The following is a 16,106-nucleotide window of genomic DNA, read 5'->3' as shown; positions in this document are numbered from 1 at the left end:
ATGACTTACTTTGGGGCAGTGTTGGTAGTGGAGCAAGTGATGCTTGTAAAAGTAAATATATTCATTTAATAATGGGCCTTTGTAAATAGCATATGCCATAAAAATGACTCATTAAATATATTTGCTCTCTAAAGTAGTTAACCAATTTCATGACAAAGAACAATGAGGAAAAAGGAACCAGCTGCACAGACATGTCTGTGGACCACTGTAATGTGACTGATTCTGTAATAAAGTTGCATTTCATCTTTTCCTAGCTTAATACAGTATTGTGATTAATACAGCAAAATGATTGCACTTTGAGTATTAGTAGTATTTTCTGGAGACTCAAAGTAATGAAGCAGACTTTGAATTGCTGTGTCATGTTTTCATGTTTTATGCTCTTCATCATTTACCTTGGTGAGTGAGGTGAGATTTCTATATTGACCTATCCCACAGCTGGTACAAACACCTAAAAATGCTGGGCAGTGGTTGAAATGTACATTAAAATGTTACTTTTCAGCTGCAGAGCTGTGGGTACTCTCACTGAAATTCACAAGTTAGAACCCAAACATTCTCTGGCAGTGCAGCAGCTCAGGAAGGAGCTTTTAATTTTCCTCCAAACAACACCTTGCTACAGTGTGTTTAAAACTTCATTCTGATACATCCACGATCCTTTCTCTGAATGCTGTGAATGCAGCTGTGTCTGTAAAGGAATACATTAATGCATGTCCATATTTTCAAGATACAGTGCTGCACCTTTCCAGGTTATTTTTTTCAGTCAAAGCCAGAGTTACCATAAATAGTGATAAAATGGTAAGATCTCTTTGAATGTTTCCTTTATCTCCTCTTTATTTCTCAGACATCTGGTTGAGTTTCCTCATTCCTCATGGAGCAGGCTTTGTCTTATTTTGACATTTGCATTTTTCTCTTCTTTGTGTTGCACACTAAATGAGTTGGAGAGCTTTAGCTAACCCAGAACGTGTCTCTCTGAGCCACAGTCAGACATCCTGCCTGGAGAATCTGTTTCTGCCTGCCCAGGCTGTTGTGGGTGTGCTGCCAGACCTGTGCTGTGTGCAGGGGAGCAGGAGTGTGGCAGGGGCTGAGCCTGTGTGACACCTGCAGTTGGGAGCAGTGCCAGGCTCAGACACCCAAATGTGCTTCACTTCAGCTGCTCCAAGGCTGCAACCCTGGCCAGACTCAGGAGAGCCCCGCACATCTCAACACCAGGGGGATTTCAGTGCCACAAACACTTTATAGAACAAAACTGGTTGGGTTCTGCCTACCCTTAGATTAGCATTTACCCTATTTCTAGCATTTCTGCAAGATTGGTTGAACATTATTGGAAGAACATTATTGCTCTTCCAGGTTGTAGCCAAAATTTTTAGTTCCAGCGGGGTTTGAAGTGGTCTAAATAACGCTGTGCTGAATCTAAGTGAGAACTCAGTGAGATGCAGCTTTGCAGCACTAAGACTCGTTAGCAAAACACGAGCCTGCCCACCAAAATGTTTACAGAACCCACTCCAGTGTGTGTTTTTACCACTTCTAAACCCTCAATTCCAAAACACCTGTTAGCCTCAGAAAGCTACACAAATTATTGGAAAAAGTATTGTTTCAAAAATGATTAAATTCAATATTCCTCTGCCCATGGCTTATTTTTTCTACATATTTTTCTCTCTGTGTACCTGACACTGAAATTTGAAGAGTAATTTAGGCTATAATAACAAGGCACTGCAGTTTTTAGAGACCACTTTTCCCTGTCTTCTCCAGCCTCTGGGGAAGCTGGCACCTGTGTGACCCTGGGGTGAATTACGTCATGCAATCAAACTAGGTTATAAGAAAAAAAGTGAGTTTTCTGTCCAGTCAGCCCCCTTCTCATCACCACCAATGTCCCACACCTGTTCTCAATAGCGTTACAAGACGTTGGAACACGTTCAGGTGTATCTACCATCAGCCACCTGTTTCCTGTTAATGTCCCAAGGCACTCCCTATGGGCCCCTCACCTTCCTGCCTGCTGCCCCTCTCAGCTCTCCTGTGTTCCTCACTCGTTGGGGTGCACCCCTTTGATCCTGAACACTGCCTTGCTGGTCTGGGAGATGTTTTGCTTTATCCAGAGTTCAGGTTTGTTCTTTTTCTCTTCCCTGTTTTGTTGCATTTTTGGATTCTGTCTGCTGCTGTGGTTTCTTGCCAGACCTTCCGCTTGCTCTCACACACCTTTGGCTCAGCTTCGTTATGGCCTTCCTGGTGTTGGGTGGTTTTTGACCGTCCCACTGCTTTGTTCTTTGGACTAGCACATTCCTCTGGCTGTTCTGGGGGTTGGCATCTTACCCACATGTAGGTTTTTCCTGCAGCGAGCACGAGGCAGCTCACGGGAGGCTGTGATGCTCTCCTCGGAGGCCTCTGAATTAAGGTTTCCCTGGCCACCATCTGAGCGCATCCTCTCTATGGCTGAGTAACGAGAACACACAGCGCTGTCTAGAGGTGTGGGAAGGCACGCAAAGCTCCGGGCTCGGTAGCCAGGTGTCCTCTGGCCGGGGCAGCTGGCAGGGCTGGCCCAGCCCCGCGCAGGGCCGGGGGCCGCGCTTTCCGGGCCCGGGGCAGGTGAGGCGGGCGGAGCGGAGCGGAGCGGCCGCGATGAGGCTGCTGCTGCTGGCGTGTCTGCGGGCACGCACCGGCAACGCCACCACGGCCGCCAGGATCCGGTCAGTGCCGGGGGGAAGGATGCGCTCCGAGCCGCGGGGAAGGAAGGGTGCGCTCCGTGTGGGGAGGCTGCCCCGGCGGGCAGGGCCCGGGGCCCGGCTCCAGGCGCTGCCGGTGCACGGGGGCGGCTCCGGCCGGCCGGGGGTGTGTGAGGGCCGGGGCACGGCGGGGCCGCTCCTCCCGGGCAGGACTGAGCCCGGCTCCGGAGCGGATCCCCGGCACGGCTGAGCTCGGTTCCGGAGCCGCCGATCCCGGGCAGGGCTGATCCCGGCTCCGGAGCCGCTCCCGGCACGGCCGAGCCCGGCCGGCACAGCCGCAGGGCAGCGCGGAGCTCCCGGGCACGGCTGATCCCGGTTCCGGAGCCGATCCCGGGCACGGCCGATCCCGGCTCCGGAGCCGCTGCTCCCGGCAGGGCTGATCCCGGTTCCGGAGCCGCCGATCCCCGGCAGGGCTGATCCCGGTTCCGGAGCCGCCGATCCCGGCACGGCTGATCCCGGCTCCGGAGCNCCGGAGCCGCCGATCCCGGGCAGGGCTGAGCCCGGCCGGCACAGCCGCAGGGCAGCGCGGAGCTCCCGGGCACGGCTGATCCCGGTTCCGGAGCCGCCGCTCCCGGCACGGCTGATCCCGGTTCCGGAGCCGCTCCCGGCACGGCTGATCCCGGTTCCGGAGCCGCTCCCGGGCACGGCTGATCCCGGCTCCGGAGCCGCTCCCGGCACGGCCGATCCCGGCACGGCTGATCCCGGTTCCGGAGCCGCCGCTCCCGGCAGGGCTGATCCCGGTTCCGGAGCCGCCGCTCCCGGCAGGGCTGATCCCGGTTCCGGAGCCGCTCCCGGGCACGGCTGATCCCGGCTCCGGAGCCGCTCCCGGCACGGCTGATCCCGGCTCCGGAGCCGCTCCCGGCACGGCTGATCCCGGTTCCGGAGCCGATCCCCGGTAGGGCTGATCCCGGCTCCGGAGCCGATCCCCGGTAGGGCCGATCCCGGTTCCGGAGCCGCTCCCAGCACGGCTGATCCCGGCTCCGGAGCCGATCCCGGCAGGGCTGATCCCGGCCGGCACAGCCGCAGGGCAGCGCGGAGCTCCCGCGGCCGCAGCGCTGGGAATGGCCCGGGCTAACAGCCTCCAAAACATCCCCGATGTCCCCATTGAACGCTCTCTGTGACGTGGGAAAAGGATGTTGGCTGAGAGCGGTGCTGCTGGGGCTTCCCTGTGCGTGTGAGCGATAAAAAAAAAGTCGCTATAAAAATGAATTAATTTCCCAATGGTTTCGTCCTCTTGAGGCCCGAAATAACGATTTGGTTTCATCTTATCTGAAAGTCGTCTCCAGTTTAGTTGTTTTTCTTCGGATGAATCTCTTGGGATATTCTGCTGTGACGAGTTTTCCCTGCCCTTGAGCTGGGTATTATCTCCCGTTTAATGTTATGCATGGAAACATCCTCAGATATTTAAGTTTTCACACTGTTTGTGTCATACCAAGGGCAGGCTCAGAGTTGTGCAGGGCTGCTCTGCTGTGTAAGGTGCTGGCAGAACGTATCTGCTGGTCCTGTCTCTCACCCAGGCTCTGAAGATATCCAGAGCAGAGAAAGATGAAGGTTTTGGTATTTCAAAACAATGATTGTTACTAAAATTTTGAGATAGAAGTATGTATTTTTATGCCTGTACATTTCAGCAGAGCTCCTGTGGCAGTCTCCATTTCCTTTCATATCTTACCCTTTGCTTTGGATAACACAAAACCAGTTATTCTTGGGGACATCACTGCTCAGTTTTCCTCTCTAAGGATATTTACCTTTACAAACTAAATACTTACCTTCTTCCAATTCCTCTTTGAGGGAACTCAGGCACACATTTAGACTGGAGCTGTTCAGAGCTGACCTGGTGGAAAATCAGCTTTTGCGTTATTTCTAGTTAAAATAAACCTGAATAAGCCAGAAAAACAAATGTTCACAATTATGTCAATTATATGATTTAATTTTAATTACACTGACAGTGGTGTGTGAGCACACTGTACCGAGGGAGGATGAGCAAGGTGCCTTCAACCATGGCAAGCAGCAATTTTGGTGGCTGAAGCTGTGGCATGTGATATATATACATATATATATATATAATATATTTATAAATATATATATACATATATATTATATATTTATAAATATATATATTATATTTATAAATATATATAATATATACATAATGTATATAATATATATATAAATCTATATAAAATAGACATAATATATATATAATATACAAAATATATCTAAAATAAAATATATCTAAAATAATAGTTTTGGGATGAAGGGGCACAGGCTTGGTGAGCTCCAGCAGCTCAGCTGGCAGATGGTTTAACACATAATTAATAATAATTACACATAATAATAACAGATGAATGCAGTGCTTTGCAGCTGTGGGAGCACAGCCACCCACTGCAGCATCCTGGGAATTCCTCAGGCCAAGAGTGGGAATTCCTCAGGCCAAGAGTGGGAATTCCTCAGGCCAAGAGTGGGAATTCCTCATGCAAAGTGGGCGCTGCTTTCTCGCGCACAAAGACCTTCAAACAGAAAGAAAATAATGAGAGATAAACTTAATTGACGTTCACAATAAAGCTGGGTAAAGGATTCTAGCAGAAATGGTGTTTGAGGGTAACTTGTGTCATGTTTAGTTCCTGTTTTATCACAATAAATGTTATTTATTGGAATAATGTAAGTGAGCCTTCAGGGAAAGGAAACAATTCTGATCAGGGAAAAGTCAAGAGTATTAGCTAGCTCTTAAGTCCATATTCCTGCCTAAAAGGCTAGGTCATCACTAAAACCATCCTGTGCAGCTATTTCTATCCCATACTGATTTTTTTAAGACTTTATGCCATTAAAAATCACCCCAAAACCTTTATGTGTGGCTGTGTCACTTTTAACACCAGTCTGCCATACTGAGGTTGTGTGCACGTGGCAAACTCTGTGTATCACGTGTGTTAAAACACATAAAATACACATTGCAGTTAATATTTGCCTTCAGTTGTATCCGTGCATGTGCTTAGGAAGTTATTTGTTCAATTTTTTTAAATATTGAACTTTTGGTTAAATATAAATGAAACAATGACGTTGTCTCTGGGTTGAGCACTTGCCAGCATGGATTAATTTTATGGCTTAATATCACAGAGTATGCTCTGTTTATGATATTACAACTCTTCCAATAACTGCTTCATCTTTTCATAAATAAGATATTCATTTCCTGAGTTTGAAGTGAGTGGTGGCAAAGGCACCAGGATCTAATTTGGCTAAAAATCAACTTGCTGAAACAAGTGGTGTAATGAATGTGCTGTGGGCTTTACTCCTATTGGTGTGCTTAATCTTTAATCACCTTAAAAAACAGGAGCAGTGAATAAAGAATACAGCACTAAGCAAAAGTCTTTGTTCAGCCTTAGAAATGAGATCAAAGAGGGTGTCAAGGAGGAAAATAAATTATTCTTCCCTGCCCCTTGAAATGTTTTGTTGGTCTTTTATGCAGTGAGGAGGAATAGAAATCTGGAATTAATAGGTTAATTAGAAAGATTTAGATTAACTGTTTTGCCAATATGTAAATGTTTTCTGGAGAGGGAGAGATTGTTTTGGCTCTCTTTAACTGGCCAGTTGAGACAGCCATTCTGTAAATCTCCAGGAAATCAACTGTGAGAGAATTAAAACCACAAATTCAGCGGCATTTATCATTCCTCTGGACAGCTGGGTTTGAGCTGAGACATTTACTGCAGTAATTCAGTGATCAGAGCTTTCTGCTGCTTCACCTTGCCCTGTGTGCCAGTGTTACATCCCACAGGGGAGCACTCCCAGGGCTGGGGTCCTGCTGTCCTCAGGGCAGGTGTGGCAGCTCCTGCAGCTCCCTGCTGCCTCTGCTGGGCTTCTGGAGGTCCCTGCTGGGCTTCTGGAGGTTCTGGAGGTCCCTGCTCAGGTTCTGGAGGCTCCTGCTCGGGTTCTGGAGGCTCCTGCTCGGGTTCTGGAGGTTCTGGAGGTCCCTGCTCGGGTTCTGGAGGTTCTGGAGGTCCCTGCTCAGGTTCTGGAGGTTCTGGAGGTCCTTGCTCAGGTTCTGGAGGTCCTTGCTCAGGTTCTGGAGGTTCTGGAGGTCCCTGTCCAGGTTCTGGAGGTCCCTGCTCAGGTTCTGGAGGTTCTGGAGGTCCCTGTCCAGGTTCTGGAGTTTCTAGAGGTCTCTGCTCAGGTTCTGGAGGTCTCTGCTCAGGTTCTGGAGGTTCTGGAGGTCCCTGCTCGGGTTCTGGAGGTCCCTGCTCGGGTTCTGGAGGTTCTGGAGGTCCCTGCTCGGGTTCTGGAGGTCCCTGCTCAGGTTCTGGAAGTCCCTGCTGAGGTTCTGGAAGTCCCTGTCCAGGTTCTGGAGGTTCTGGAAGTCCCTGTCCAGGTTCTGGAGGTCCTTGCTCAGGTTCTGGAGGTTCTGGAGGTCCCTGTCCAGGTTCTGGAGGTCCCTGCTGGCTCTGCAGGGCCACTCCCAGAGCAGGAACCTGCAGGACAGGTGTTCATCTGCAGCCATGGTTTACAGTACAACAATCTGTATTTGTAGCACAGGTTTAAACTTTGCAGAGTTCTTTGGTCCTTCCAGAGCTCCTTGGAGCTCAGCTGCAGAATTGAGAGCAGAGACAGGAGGAGCTGGTCCCCATCTTGGTAACATCTTTAACTTCTGTGATTCACAGCGAATTTTAGTCACAGTTGACTCACACCAATGCAATTTGTCTGTGTTGCTTCAAGGAGAAGCTTGAGAGGGAAATAAAATGAAGGTTGTGTTGTTTTAACAATTACAAAAAGTAGAAGATAATTTATGAATAAAATAGCAAATGAAGCAGGGTTTGAGCTCAGAGCTTCAGTGGGAATTGTGAGTATCCAGGTGTGGCTGGGTGTCTCAGAGGCAGTGGAATGAACTCTGCTCACTTATGGCTCTGAGTTGTGCCATATACATTGAACAGTATAGTTAAATATATATAATATAACTGGAGTTGGTGCACAGCTGCTGTGCAGAGCAGACAGCTGAGAGAAAGAGATAATTAATATTTTTGGATGAAGCCTATTTTGTGCCATTCAAGAAGTGTCAGTGTATCCACCTACCAGGAACTTTTTGGAAATCAAACATTCTTTGTCTGCAAGTAATTCCATTAGATCGGTGTCAGTTGAAATTTAGAACATAAATGTTTCTGAAAGGAAGACATCACAGAGAACTGAGCAAGTTTCACAGCCATAATACCTTAGGAATAATCACAATTTTAACTCCTGTGCCTTCTCCTCAGCCAGGCTGTGTTTGTAAAACTGTTTCCTTATGAAAACCAGTGAACTGCAGATTCCTGCTGGGGGAGGGAGGGAGGAATGCTGGCCAGGAAAAGGGAGCAGTGGTGATCAGTTATGTAGGGAATAAAAAATGAAACATTGTAAAACATTGATTGGTATTTCATAGATGTGTTAGAGAAAAATGGTTTTTGGATGGGAATCTCAGAGTGGAAACAGAAAAGGGCTGTACCTTTCAGCAGGATCTCCCTGCACACAGCACAGAGCCAGAGAACACACTTAGGAATTCCTCAGACAAGCTTTGTGATTGCCAAAGAACATAAAAAATATACCAAACAAAAGAGAAATTAATTTCCTGAATGCTAAAATGAGGATATTTGTCCAATATTCAGGTGTGTATAAATATCAGAGTGTAAGCAGTGAGCAGTATCATGTACTTCTAAAAATGCTCTTTCACATTTACTGAGTGGCTAAAGTTCTTCCTGATGCTTTCTGCCTAGAAAAACACCCCAGATCTGGGATCTGACAGCTCTGCTCTGTTTTAGAAATCTTTATTTTCCCCACTTTGTGGCATTGGCTTCCAAGAGAGTTTCAGCAGAAGGGAGAAATGGGGCAAGGCAAATTGTCAATCCAAGGAATACTCGCTGTTTGTTTGGCCAGGTGGGAATTTATCTCCTGTGCTGGGATGGAAACAGAGCCTTGAGACTGGGCACTTCAGCTTTGTCTTTAATTCCCAGACAGCAGGAGCTGGCTGATTTTTATTTCTCATTCAGAAAATATTTGTTTATGGAATGGCAGAACAGGGTGACAAGGCATTTGGGAGGAGATAAGATATGGGTAATGTGTCTCCTCTGTGCTGGCTGCACTCAGGGACATCTGGGACTTCATGGACACAGCAGTCTTCAAAAAAACATCTCCTGCAAGAACTAATCGTGCTCCTTGGCAGCTGCATGTGTGTGAAAATCACAGCCTGCTTTTTTTGGTTATAGAGATGAAAAGCCACTTAGAAAAGAAAATAACGTTGTAAATTTCAGAACTTAAATACCCGGTAACTCAGCTTCTACACCCTGGTATTTCCATATGTGCATAATGTGAAGCTTGTGATTAATGATATCAAACTCAATGGAATGTTTAGGGGATCAAGGCCTCTTTAAACCTGGGAATTTGAATTATTCTGGGAATATTTGCTTATTTTTCCTTCTAAAGACGCACACAGATTTTTTTATGCGCTCCTGAGCAGAATAAAAATCTGTAAAAGGAAAAAAAAAAACAAATAAATACTAGAGGTAATGCATAATTTCTGAGCTTTGGAACACTTGAGGGAGTCCCTCTCTATTTAGTGCTGAAACAGCTGTCATTCCCCAGGGGGACTGGGAGTGGTGGAAATCCTGGAGGAGAAGTCATCCCTGGTACATTAAAAAAAAATAACCACTTTTGATTGGAATTCCATGCTGAGTTTCTCCATTCCTGATGTCCTGAGAGAGTTATTTTCAAATTAATTGTAACATGCAAACATATTGCTTGTGCATGATAGTGATTTATGGTAATTGGAATACTGATGGGGAAAAAACCCTTTTAGACTGTTTAATGAGCACCTGTGAAATCCTGGGATGCATGCACCAGCATCCCCAGAGTTTGCCCAGGAGATTTTCTCCCCACAGCTGGGACATTTGGGCATCATTATTTAGATACAAATTGAGAACCTGTTTTGAGAGCCAGTTCATGGGGCTGCTGGTGGTAATAATTGCTCAGCAGTGTAAATAAAGAGCTTAAAATGGGGCTGTGTTCTATTATTTATTGGTATTTCTCACAATTTATTGCTCTTGTTCCGAACAGCAGAGTGAAAAGGAGTTTCTTTTTGGGATGAGGAAGAAATCCAGCACCATGTGTTGTGCCAGTGGAGCTCTAGCTGATGTGGTGCTAATCCTAAATGTCCTCCAGACATTTTACAGCACTTTGAGCAGCAATTTCTGCAGTAATGACTAACTTCTGCAGGACAGAAAATGACATTTCTTGGGAGGCTATGAAATAATCAGGAAATGAAAGCCAGCATTATCCAGGAAGTCAGTGAATTAGCAGGATTTTAATGCCAGAACAATTAACACACGATGAGAAATAAATCAGCTGCAATGATCTGGAATAAGCAGGGAACATTCTCCTGGTGTTTTTGTGACACTGCAGTGCAAACACTCGGGGTGGGCAGACACTGATTTTCTCCTGGATGTGTTCTGGCTGATGTTCTTGGGAACATTGATAACTGATGCTGGTTTCAGGGAGAGGAGTAAAGCTGTCTTTCATTTAAATTAAATTAAAATTAAAAATTTAAGTCTATTAAATCAATCAGTTTCTTGGCTTTGGCAGTCTTTGCACAGTGTTTTAATTTGAGGAACCAGTGTTTCCAAAGAGGAATGGGTAAGCTGACTTGCCAACCTGTCCTTGGATTTGTTGATTTTTCTTTTTGGAGCTGAGATTTTTAAAGCAGGCTGTGAAGGTATTTGTGTAATTACTTCTGTGTAGTTTCTTGCTTATACTTCAGTTATCCTTTGGTTTATAAATGGGTGAGTTAATGCAAGAAGCAATTAATCCCACAATCAAACAGGAAGGGGAAACATTCCACTCTGCCCTTCTTGATGCATCAGTTTTTATGTTCTGTATTTTTGTAGCATTGGGCAGCTGGACATATTTGTGCTTTCTTCATTTGGGTGTCCTTTCTGCAGAAGGGAAGGTCTGAGAATCTCTGAGAGCAAAGTGTGACACACTCACTGCTAAAGGAGAGTTTCAGCATCAGAAATTGCACTCAGGGTCCTGGGTTAATTAATTAATCCTTCATTAATTCTGATTTCCAGGCTTGGGGCCGTGCCTGTGGCTCCACAGGTGACAAAAACCTTCCAGGAAAAAACCCAGCCTTGGCAAAAGCTCCTGGCTGCTTGAACAAAAATGGCATCAAGTTGAAAATCAGAGCAAAGTTTAAGGGAAAATATTTTGATTAATTTACTTCATCTGCTGGTGTGCCTCTGACATGAATAGTGACTTCTGCATTCTTCTTCTGTTTTTTCCAATAATGAAGGGATCATCTCCATGCTGCAGGTCACACCTGTGTTCTCAAAGATGCTTTCATGTATGGGAGTCCAGCTGAAATAGCAAATCTGAGCTCCACAGATGAGTTTGATGCAGCCCTGGCCATTCACCTCTATAAAGCAGGCAGACTGCTGCAAGGTAATCCTCCTTCTACTTGTGATAAAAATACCTCTTAAAAGAGTCCTGCAAGGGAAGAGAACGAGTCCTAGCTGTTATAAATGGCTGGAAATGCATAAACCCACACAGAATATCCTTATTCTGTTTATCCACTTCAGCAAATGTTCAGAAATGCTAAAAATCTCTCTCAGTGGGAGATCTGATACAGAGAGAACTAAATAAATGTACTTTTAAACCACATAGTGCTTTTGATAATTAAGTACTTTAAGTACATCAAGATAAGAGCATTACCTTAACATCAGGATCCTTTCAGCAAATGTGTTCTTTCAGAGGAAAATGGCTTGGCTAAGTAGAGCTGGGGTCAAATGGAAGAAAGCAGGGAGGCTAATTTGATTTTTTTTTCCCTCAAAAATGAGTCAGGGTTTTTCGACATGAAATAACATTCCTGTCAGCTAAACTATAGGAGACAGGATGTTATCAGACAAATAATAAAATTTTCTACTCTCTCTAGCCACGTAGAACAAAATTTTAGCCTGCCATTAATGATATGGCAGCAGCTCTGGCTCTCAAAATTACAGCCACTGTCACCTACTGAAATTGCAAGCGTGCATCCTTTTCTGAGAGCACCTCTGGGTTGTATAAATCCATTCACTGCAACAAAGACATAATTCCATATTTCCCTTGGGTCTCAGGGTGAGCTCTGCTGTGCTGCCTTGGACACTTCAGTTTGTTGTGGTGGCTTTGCAGAAAGCCTGAATTATCATGTCTGCTCTGCCTGGGTTTCCTTTGTTCCAAAGGGGTTCTGATGTCAGCAGGGACCTGGAATACAAATCTGGAATTAGTCTGCAAAATGAGCTCTGCTAACATATCAATTAAGGCTTGTTGGAATAGAGAGAAGATTGGTTTCTTGACAAGACCTTGGGTTGTTTTGGAAGAGCTTTATGGAAAGGCTGAGAACCATCTTTTTGGGTTTTTTTGGGGATTTTTCCTGAGGAACAGAAGATAAAGTTGAATTTTAACTGTTTGTTGGAGTGAAATTTTATTTGAGTTGAATGGCAGTGCCTAAATGCTGCTGCTGTAGCTTTTCAAGTGACCTGAAAACTTTACAAAAGCTCAGGCATTTAAATAAATCAGTTACACTGATTTAAATATTTAAATAAATATTTATATAAATCAGTTACACTGTTCTAAAAAGTATCTGCAGTGAGTGAAAGAAAAATAAACAAAAAGTCTCTGAAAGCCAGGACAGTAACAGTAAGATTGCAATAGCATTTACTCTTTGACTATAATTATCTCAGCAGACTTTTGGGAGGAAAGAAGTGTTTGAGAGGATTCAGAGTGACTCCTGGCTCCTGGGAGATTTAGAAATTTAATGATTACCCTCACACTGCCATTGCTGCCACACTATTGATCTGTTTGGCCTCATCCTGGAAATTCTGTTTACATGATCAACACACGTAAAAGATGACATAAGAATTATTTCCTTTTAAATTTATTAAAGAGGTGATACATATTTTATAATGAATTACAGACAGTCTGTCTCTTGAAGATTAGAGGCAGTGGTGTTTTGATAGTGCACATTAATTCCCTTCACCTGCAAACATTAGAGTGGAATATCAACAAATGCCAAGGAAATTCTCCAAGTAGCCAGCATGGTAATTAGTCTTTGGTTCTTTCTGCTTGCTCTCTCATTTAGTAATGAGGAAATTAGCAATGCTAATAAATCCTGGTCTTACAGCTCACTTAACTTTCAAATGCAAATGTAAAATCTATGGTAGGTGTTCTATCCTTATCAACATTTGTTTCCCATTTGGTTTGGTGTCCTGTGAAAGTTCCGAGTTACTCTGGGGGGGGTTTCAGTGCTAAAAAAAATAAAAATCCAAGTTTCTCCAGGTTTCCTTTTCCAAGAGTTCTGCCCACAGAGGTGATTCAGTATTATCAATGTGCTTTTTCACTCCTGGCCCTTACGTGGACACGCTGGGAAAATTCTCATTGCAGCCATTGCTTTGCAGGGAGCAGAATTCCTTTTGGAATCATCTTTGGTGGGACAGATGTAAATGAAGATGTCAAATGCAGAGAGAAGTGCCAGGTGATGGGAGCAGTGCTGCAGGAAGCCAGGTAAGAGCACAGGGGAAAAGATTTATCACAGGAAATTGCATTTTTGTGTGGCAGATCTTTTAGGAAGTTTTCCAGACACACTTGGAATTACTGGAAGATGTGTAGGGCAGCAGAGGAAGGCTGGACTTGTTGAAATCCTCGTGTTCTTTACATATTGTTTGGTGATTTTTTGGTGATTATTTGGTGATTTTTTTGGTGGATTTTTGGTGATTTTTTGGTGGTTTTTTGGTGATTTTTTTTTGGTGATTTTTTTTTTGGTGATTTTTTTGGTGATTTTTTTTTGGTGATTTTTTTTTGGAGATTTTTTTTGGAGATTTTTTTTGGAGATTTTTTTTTGGAGATTTTTTTTTGGAGATTTTTTTTTGGAGATTTTTTTTTGGAGATTTTTTTTGGAGATTTTTTTTGGAGATTTTTTTTTGGAGATTTTTTTTTGGAGATTTTTTTTGGAGATTTTTTTTTTGGAGATTTTTTTTGGAGATTTTTTTTGGAGATTTTTTTGGGTGATTTTTTTGGGTGATTTTTTTGGGTGATTTTTTTGGGTGATTTTTTTGGGTGATTTTTTTGGGTGATTTTTTTTGGTGATTTTTTTTGGTGATTAGTTTGTGATTAGTTTGTGATTCAGTGATGGGGATCAGAAAAGTGTCTGTGTGCAGTCTGTGTTGTGTTTGCTCTGTTCCTCACACAGCTCATGGACAGAAAGCCTGGCTGAAAAGCACATCCCTCAAGTACAAACAGATTTTTTTTCCTTTTATTTTTTCTCCCCCTATCGTGGTCCTTTCCCTGGATCCATGAGCAAAGAGGCAGAGACTGAAACAAAGCCTTTAAGCAAATTCTCTCAGTGTTTAGGTGAAATGACAAGGGAGGATTTTCAGGGTGTTTTAAAGTCTGGAAAGTTCTAGTGACAGATATCAAATGTAGAATGATCACAAACCAGAGGAAATTACCCAAAAGACTTCTGAGCATTTTTCCTGGTTTTGAAAAGAGGTTTTCTCCTGCCTGATCCAAAGGTTTGTTGACTGGAGCAGTGTTTGAGGCCGTGCTGGGGGAGGATTCTTGTTGCAAGGAGCTGGGTGGGTTTTGGCTCAGGCAGAACCTGCAGCAGAATCTCTCTCCTGTTTCATCCTTGCTGACAGCACTCTGTTTTCCAGCTGTCATTGGCTCACTGAACACTGGCAGAGCTGTGCTGCTCTGGCTGTAATCCCCTATAAAATGTGGGAAGCAAACAGGTTTTAAAGCCAGCTCTTAATCACTGCTCATTGGAAAATCATTAGGGCATGTTCTCCTGTCTCAGTGTGACTCGCAGTTGAAAGCAGCTTAAGGCTCCCACTCAGGGAAAAATTTATGTACTTGTTTACTTTTGTTATCAAATAATCAGAATTTATTCTTTAAACAGGTCTGAAGGAAAGCAAGAAGCTATCTAATGTGTCAGATAAATTTCAGCACTGGGCAAAGTGAGAAATACATAAAAACAATCTCTGAGTGTGTCCATTTGCTCCATCTCTGTTTAAAATATCGTCTGTCACAAATCCAGCTAATACAAAAACTGTGCTTTACTGAATGCTTTTTTAATGATATTGAGTTGGGAACCTGAAGTATACCTTAATAGCTTGAATTATCTGTGGTATTTCACTGTGTATCACTCCATCCTTATGCAGTTGACAATATTTTCTCTGCTAAGGAAAAGTGTCTCAGTTTTCCAGAAGTTCTCCTGAATGTGCCTCTTCTCCAGCAGCATCACTGCTGTTATTCATTGCAGAGTTATTAAAAGAAACATTGATTTCTTTCTTTTCTTTATTGATTGCAGGGCTCTAAGCAGAAAGCATCATGAATTGTAGATTACTTGTCCAGTACAATATCCCACCACATTCCATAAAACAAACTATTGAACACTTTCTAGCTTTATGAGTGTTTCATTTTTAATCAAATTCCTCTAAATGGTGCTTGTACTCCTCTAGGGTATTTTTTTTTCCAATTGAACAGTATATTGTAGACTTAGAAGCAACATCTTTTTATGCTTGTTAATGTGATGTATTGAAAGGATAATTACAAAATCTGGGAAGGGAGCATGTGCAACTTGACAAAACAAGCATTTGCAAAGGCTTTAATAACCTTAAAGCTGTCAAGTTGTGTGTATGAAATTCATTGGAGTGCCATAAAACAGATCCTACAAAACAAACAGTTTTGGGGAATACAGTTTGTTTGGCAAACAAAAGTAGGGGTTATAATTATAATTTATGGGAATTCTAATGAATTATTGTGATTTCATGTCCCCAAATTATGACATAACTCCTCCAGTGGAGAAATTCTGTCCTGGTTGTGACTGTGGTGCTTTATCTCGAGCCTTTAAGGTGTCAGAGGGTTGGCCCAGGACAGAAACATTTCAGAAATTACATGAAAAAGCAGCACTGAATCATCAGTGCAATGTGTGATGGTCTCTGTTTTACATTCAGTGTCTCCAGAAGGAATTAAAGAAAGGAGTTTGGCCAGGCAGAGTGAAGGAGACATCCAAACATCCTTTCCCACAGGATGAGGGTCTCCAGAAATGGCCCCACTGAATTTCCATTTGAGAGCATCCAAAGCACATTTTTGTTGTGTTCCATTACAACTTAAAAACCACATTAAAATCCAGCCTGTTCTTGAGATCCCCTCTGAACAGGGGATCTTTATTAACTGATGAAAACATCCCACAGCCTTCCTGCTCTTACACCAAGGTCCCAGCTGGAATAACTCCTTTATCAGGTGTGTGTGAAGTCAGCCTTTTGGTGGCTGTGCTGGGACTCCCAAAATAGGAAATTGTTCCTTTTGGTGGCTGTGCTGGGACTCCCAAAATAGGAAATTGTTCCTTTTGGT

The 16,106-nt window shown here is 43.8% G+C and overlaps 1 protein-coding gene across 6 annotated transcripts in view; it reads left to right on the top strand.

Moving 5' to 3' along the window:
* GLT1D1 (glycosyltransferase 1 domain containing 1) overlaps window positions 1-16,106 on the top strand; it is an 85,940-nt gene that overhangs the window by 38,184 nt on the left and 31,650 nt on the right. For 3 of the 6 annotated variants that reach the window (XR_004499637.1, XM_015643924.2, XM_033518293.1), the window contains exons 1-3: window positions 1,966-2,097; window positions 11,011-11,159; window positions 13,151-13,256. Coding sequence is in view for 5 of the 6 variants with exons in the window: in XM_015643924.2 (XP_015499410.1) it covers window positions 1,967-2,097; window positions 11,011-11,159; window positions 13,151-13,256 (386 nt within the window). In the remaining variant the exon portion in view is untranslated. Of the gene's footprint in view, window positions 1-1,965; window positions 2,098-2,332; window positions 2,679-11,010; window positions 11,160-13,150; window positions 13,257-16,106 lie in introns of those variants that run through there. The other 3 variants (XM_033518295.1, XM_033518294.1, XM_015643925.3) reach the window with 2 other exon arrangements.

The sequence above is a fragment of the Parus major genome, chromosome 15, assembly GCF_001522545.3.
Source record: "Parus major isolate Abel chromosome 15, Parus_major1.1, whole genome shotgun sequence".
Taxonomy (NCBI): Eukaryota; Metazoa; Chordata; class Aves; order Passeriformes; family Paridae; genus Parus; species Parus major.
Note: the sequence above shows the minus strand (reverse complement) of the source record. Positions and strands in the feature narration are given on the sequence as shown.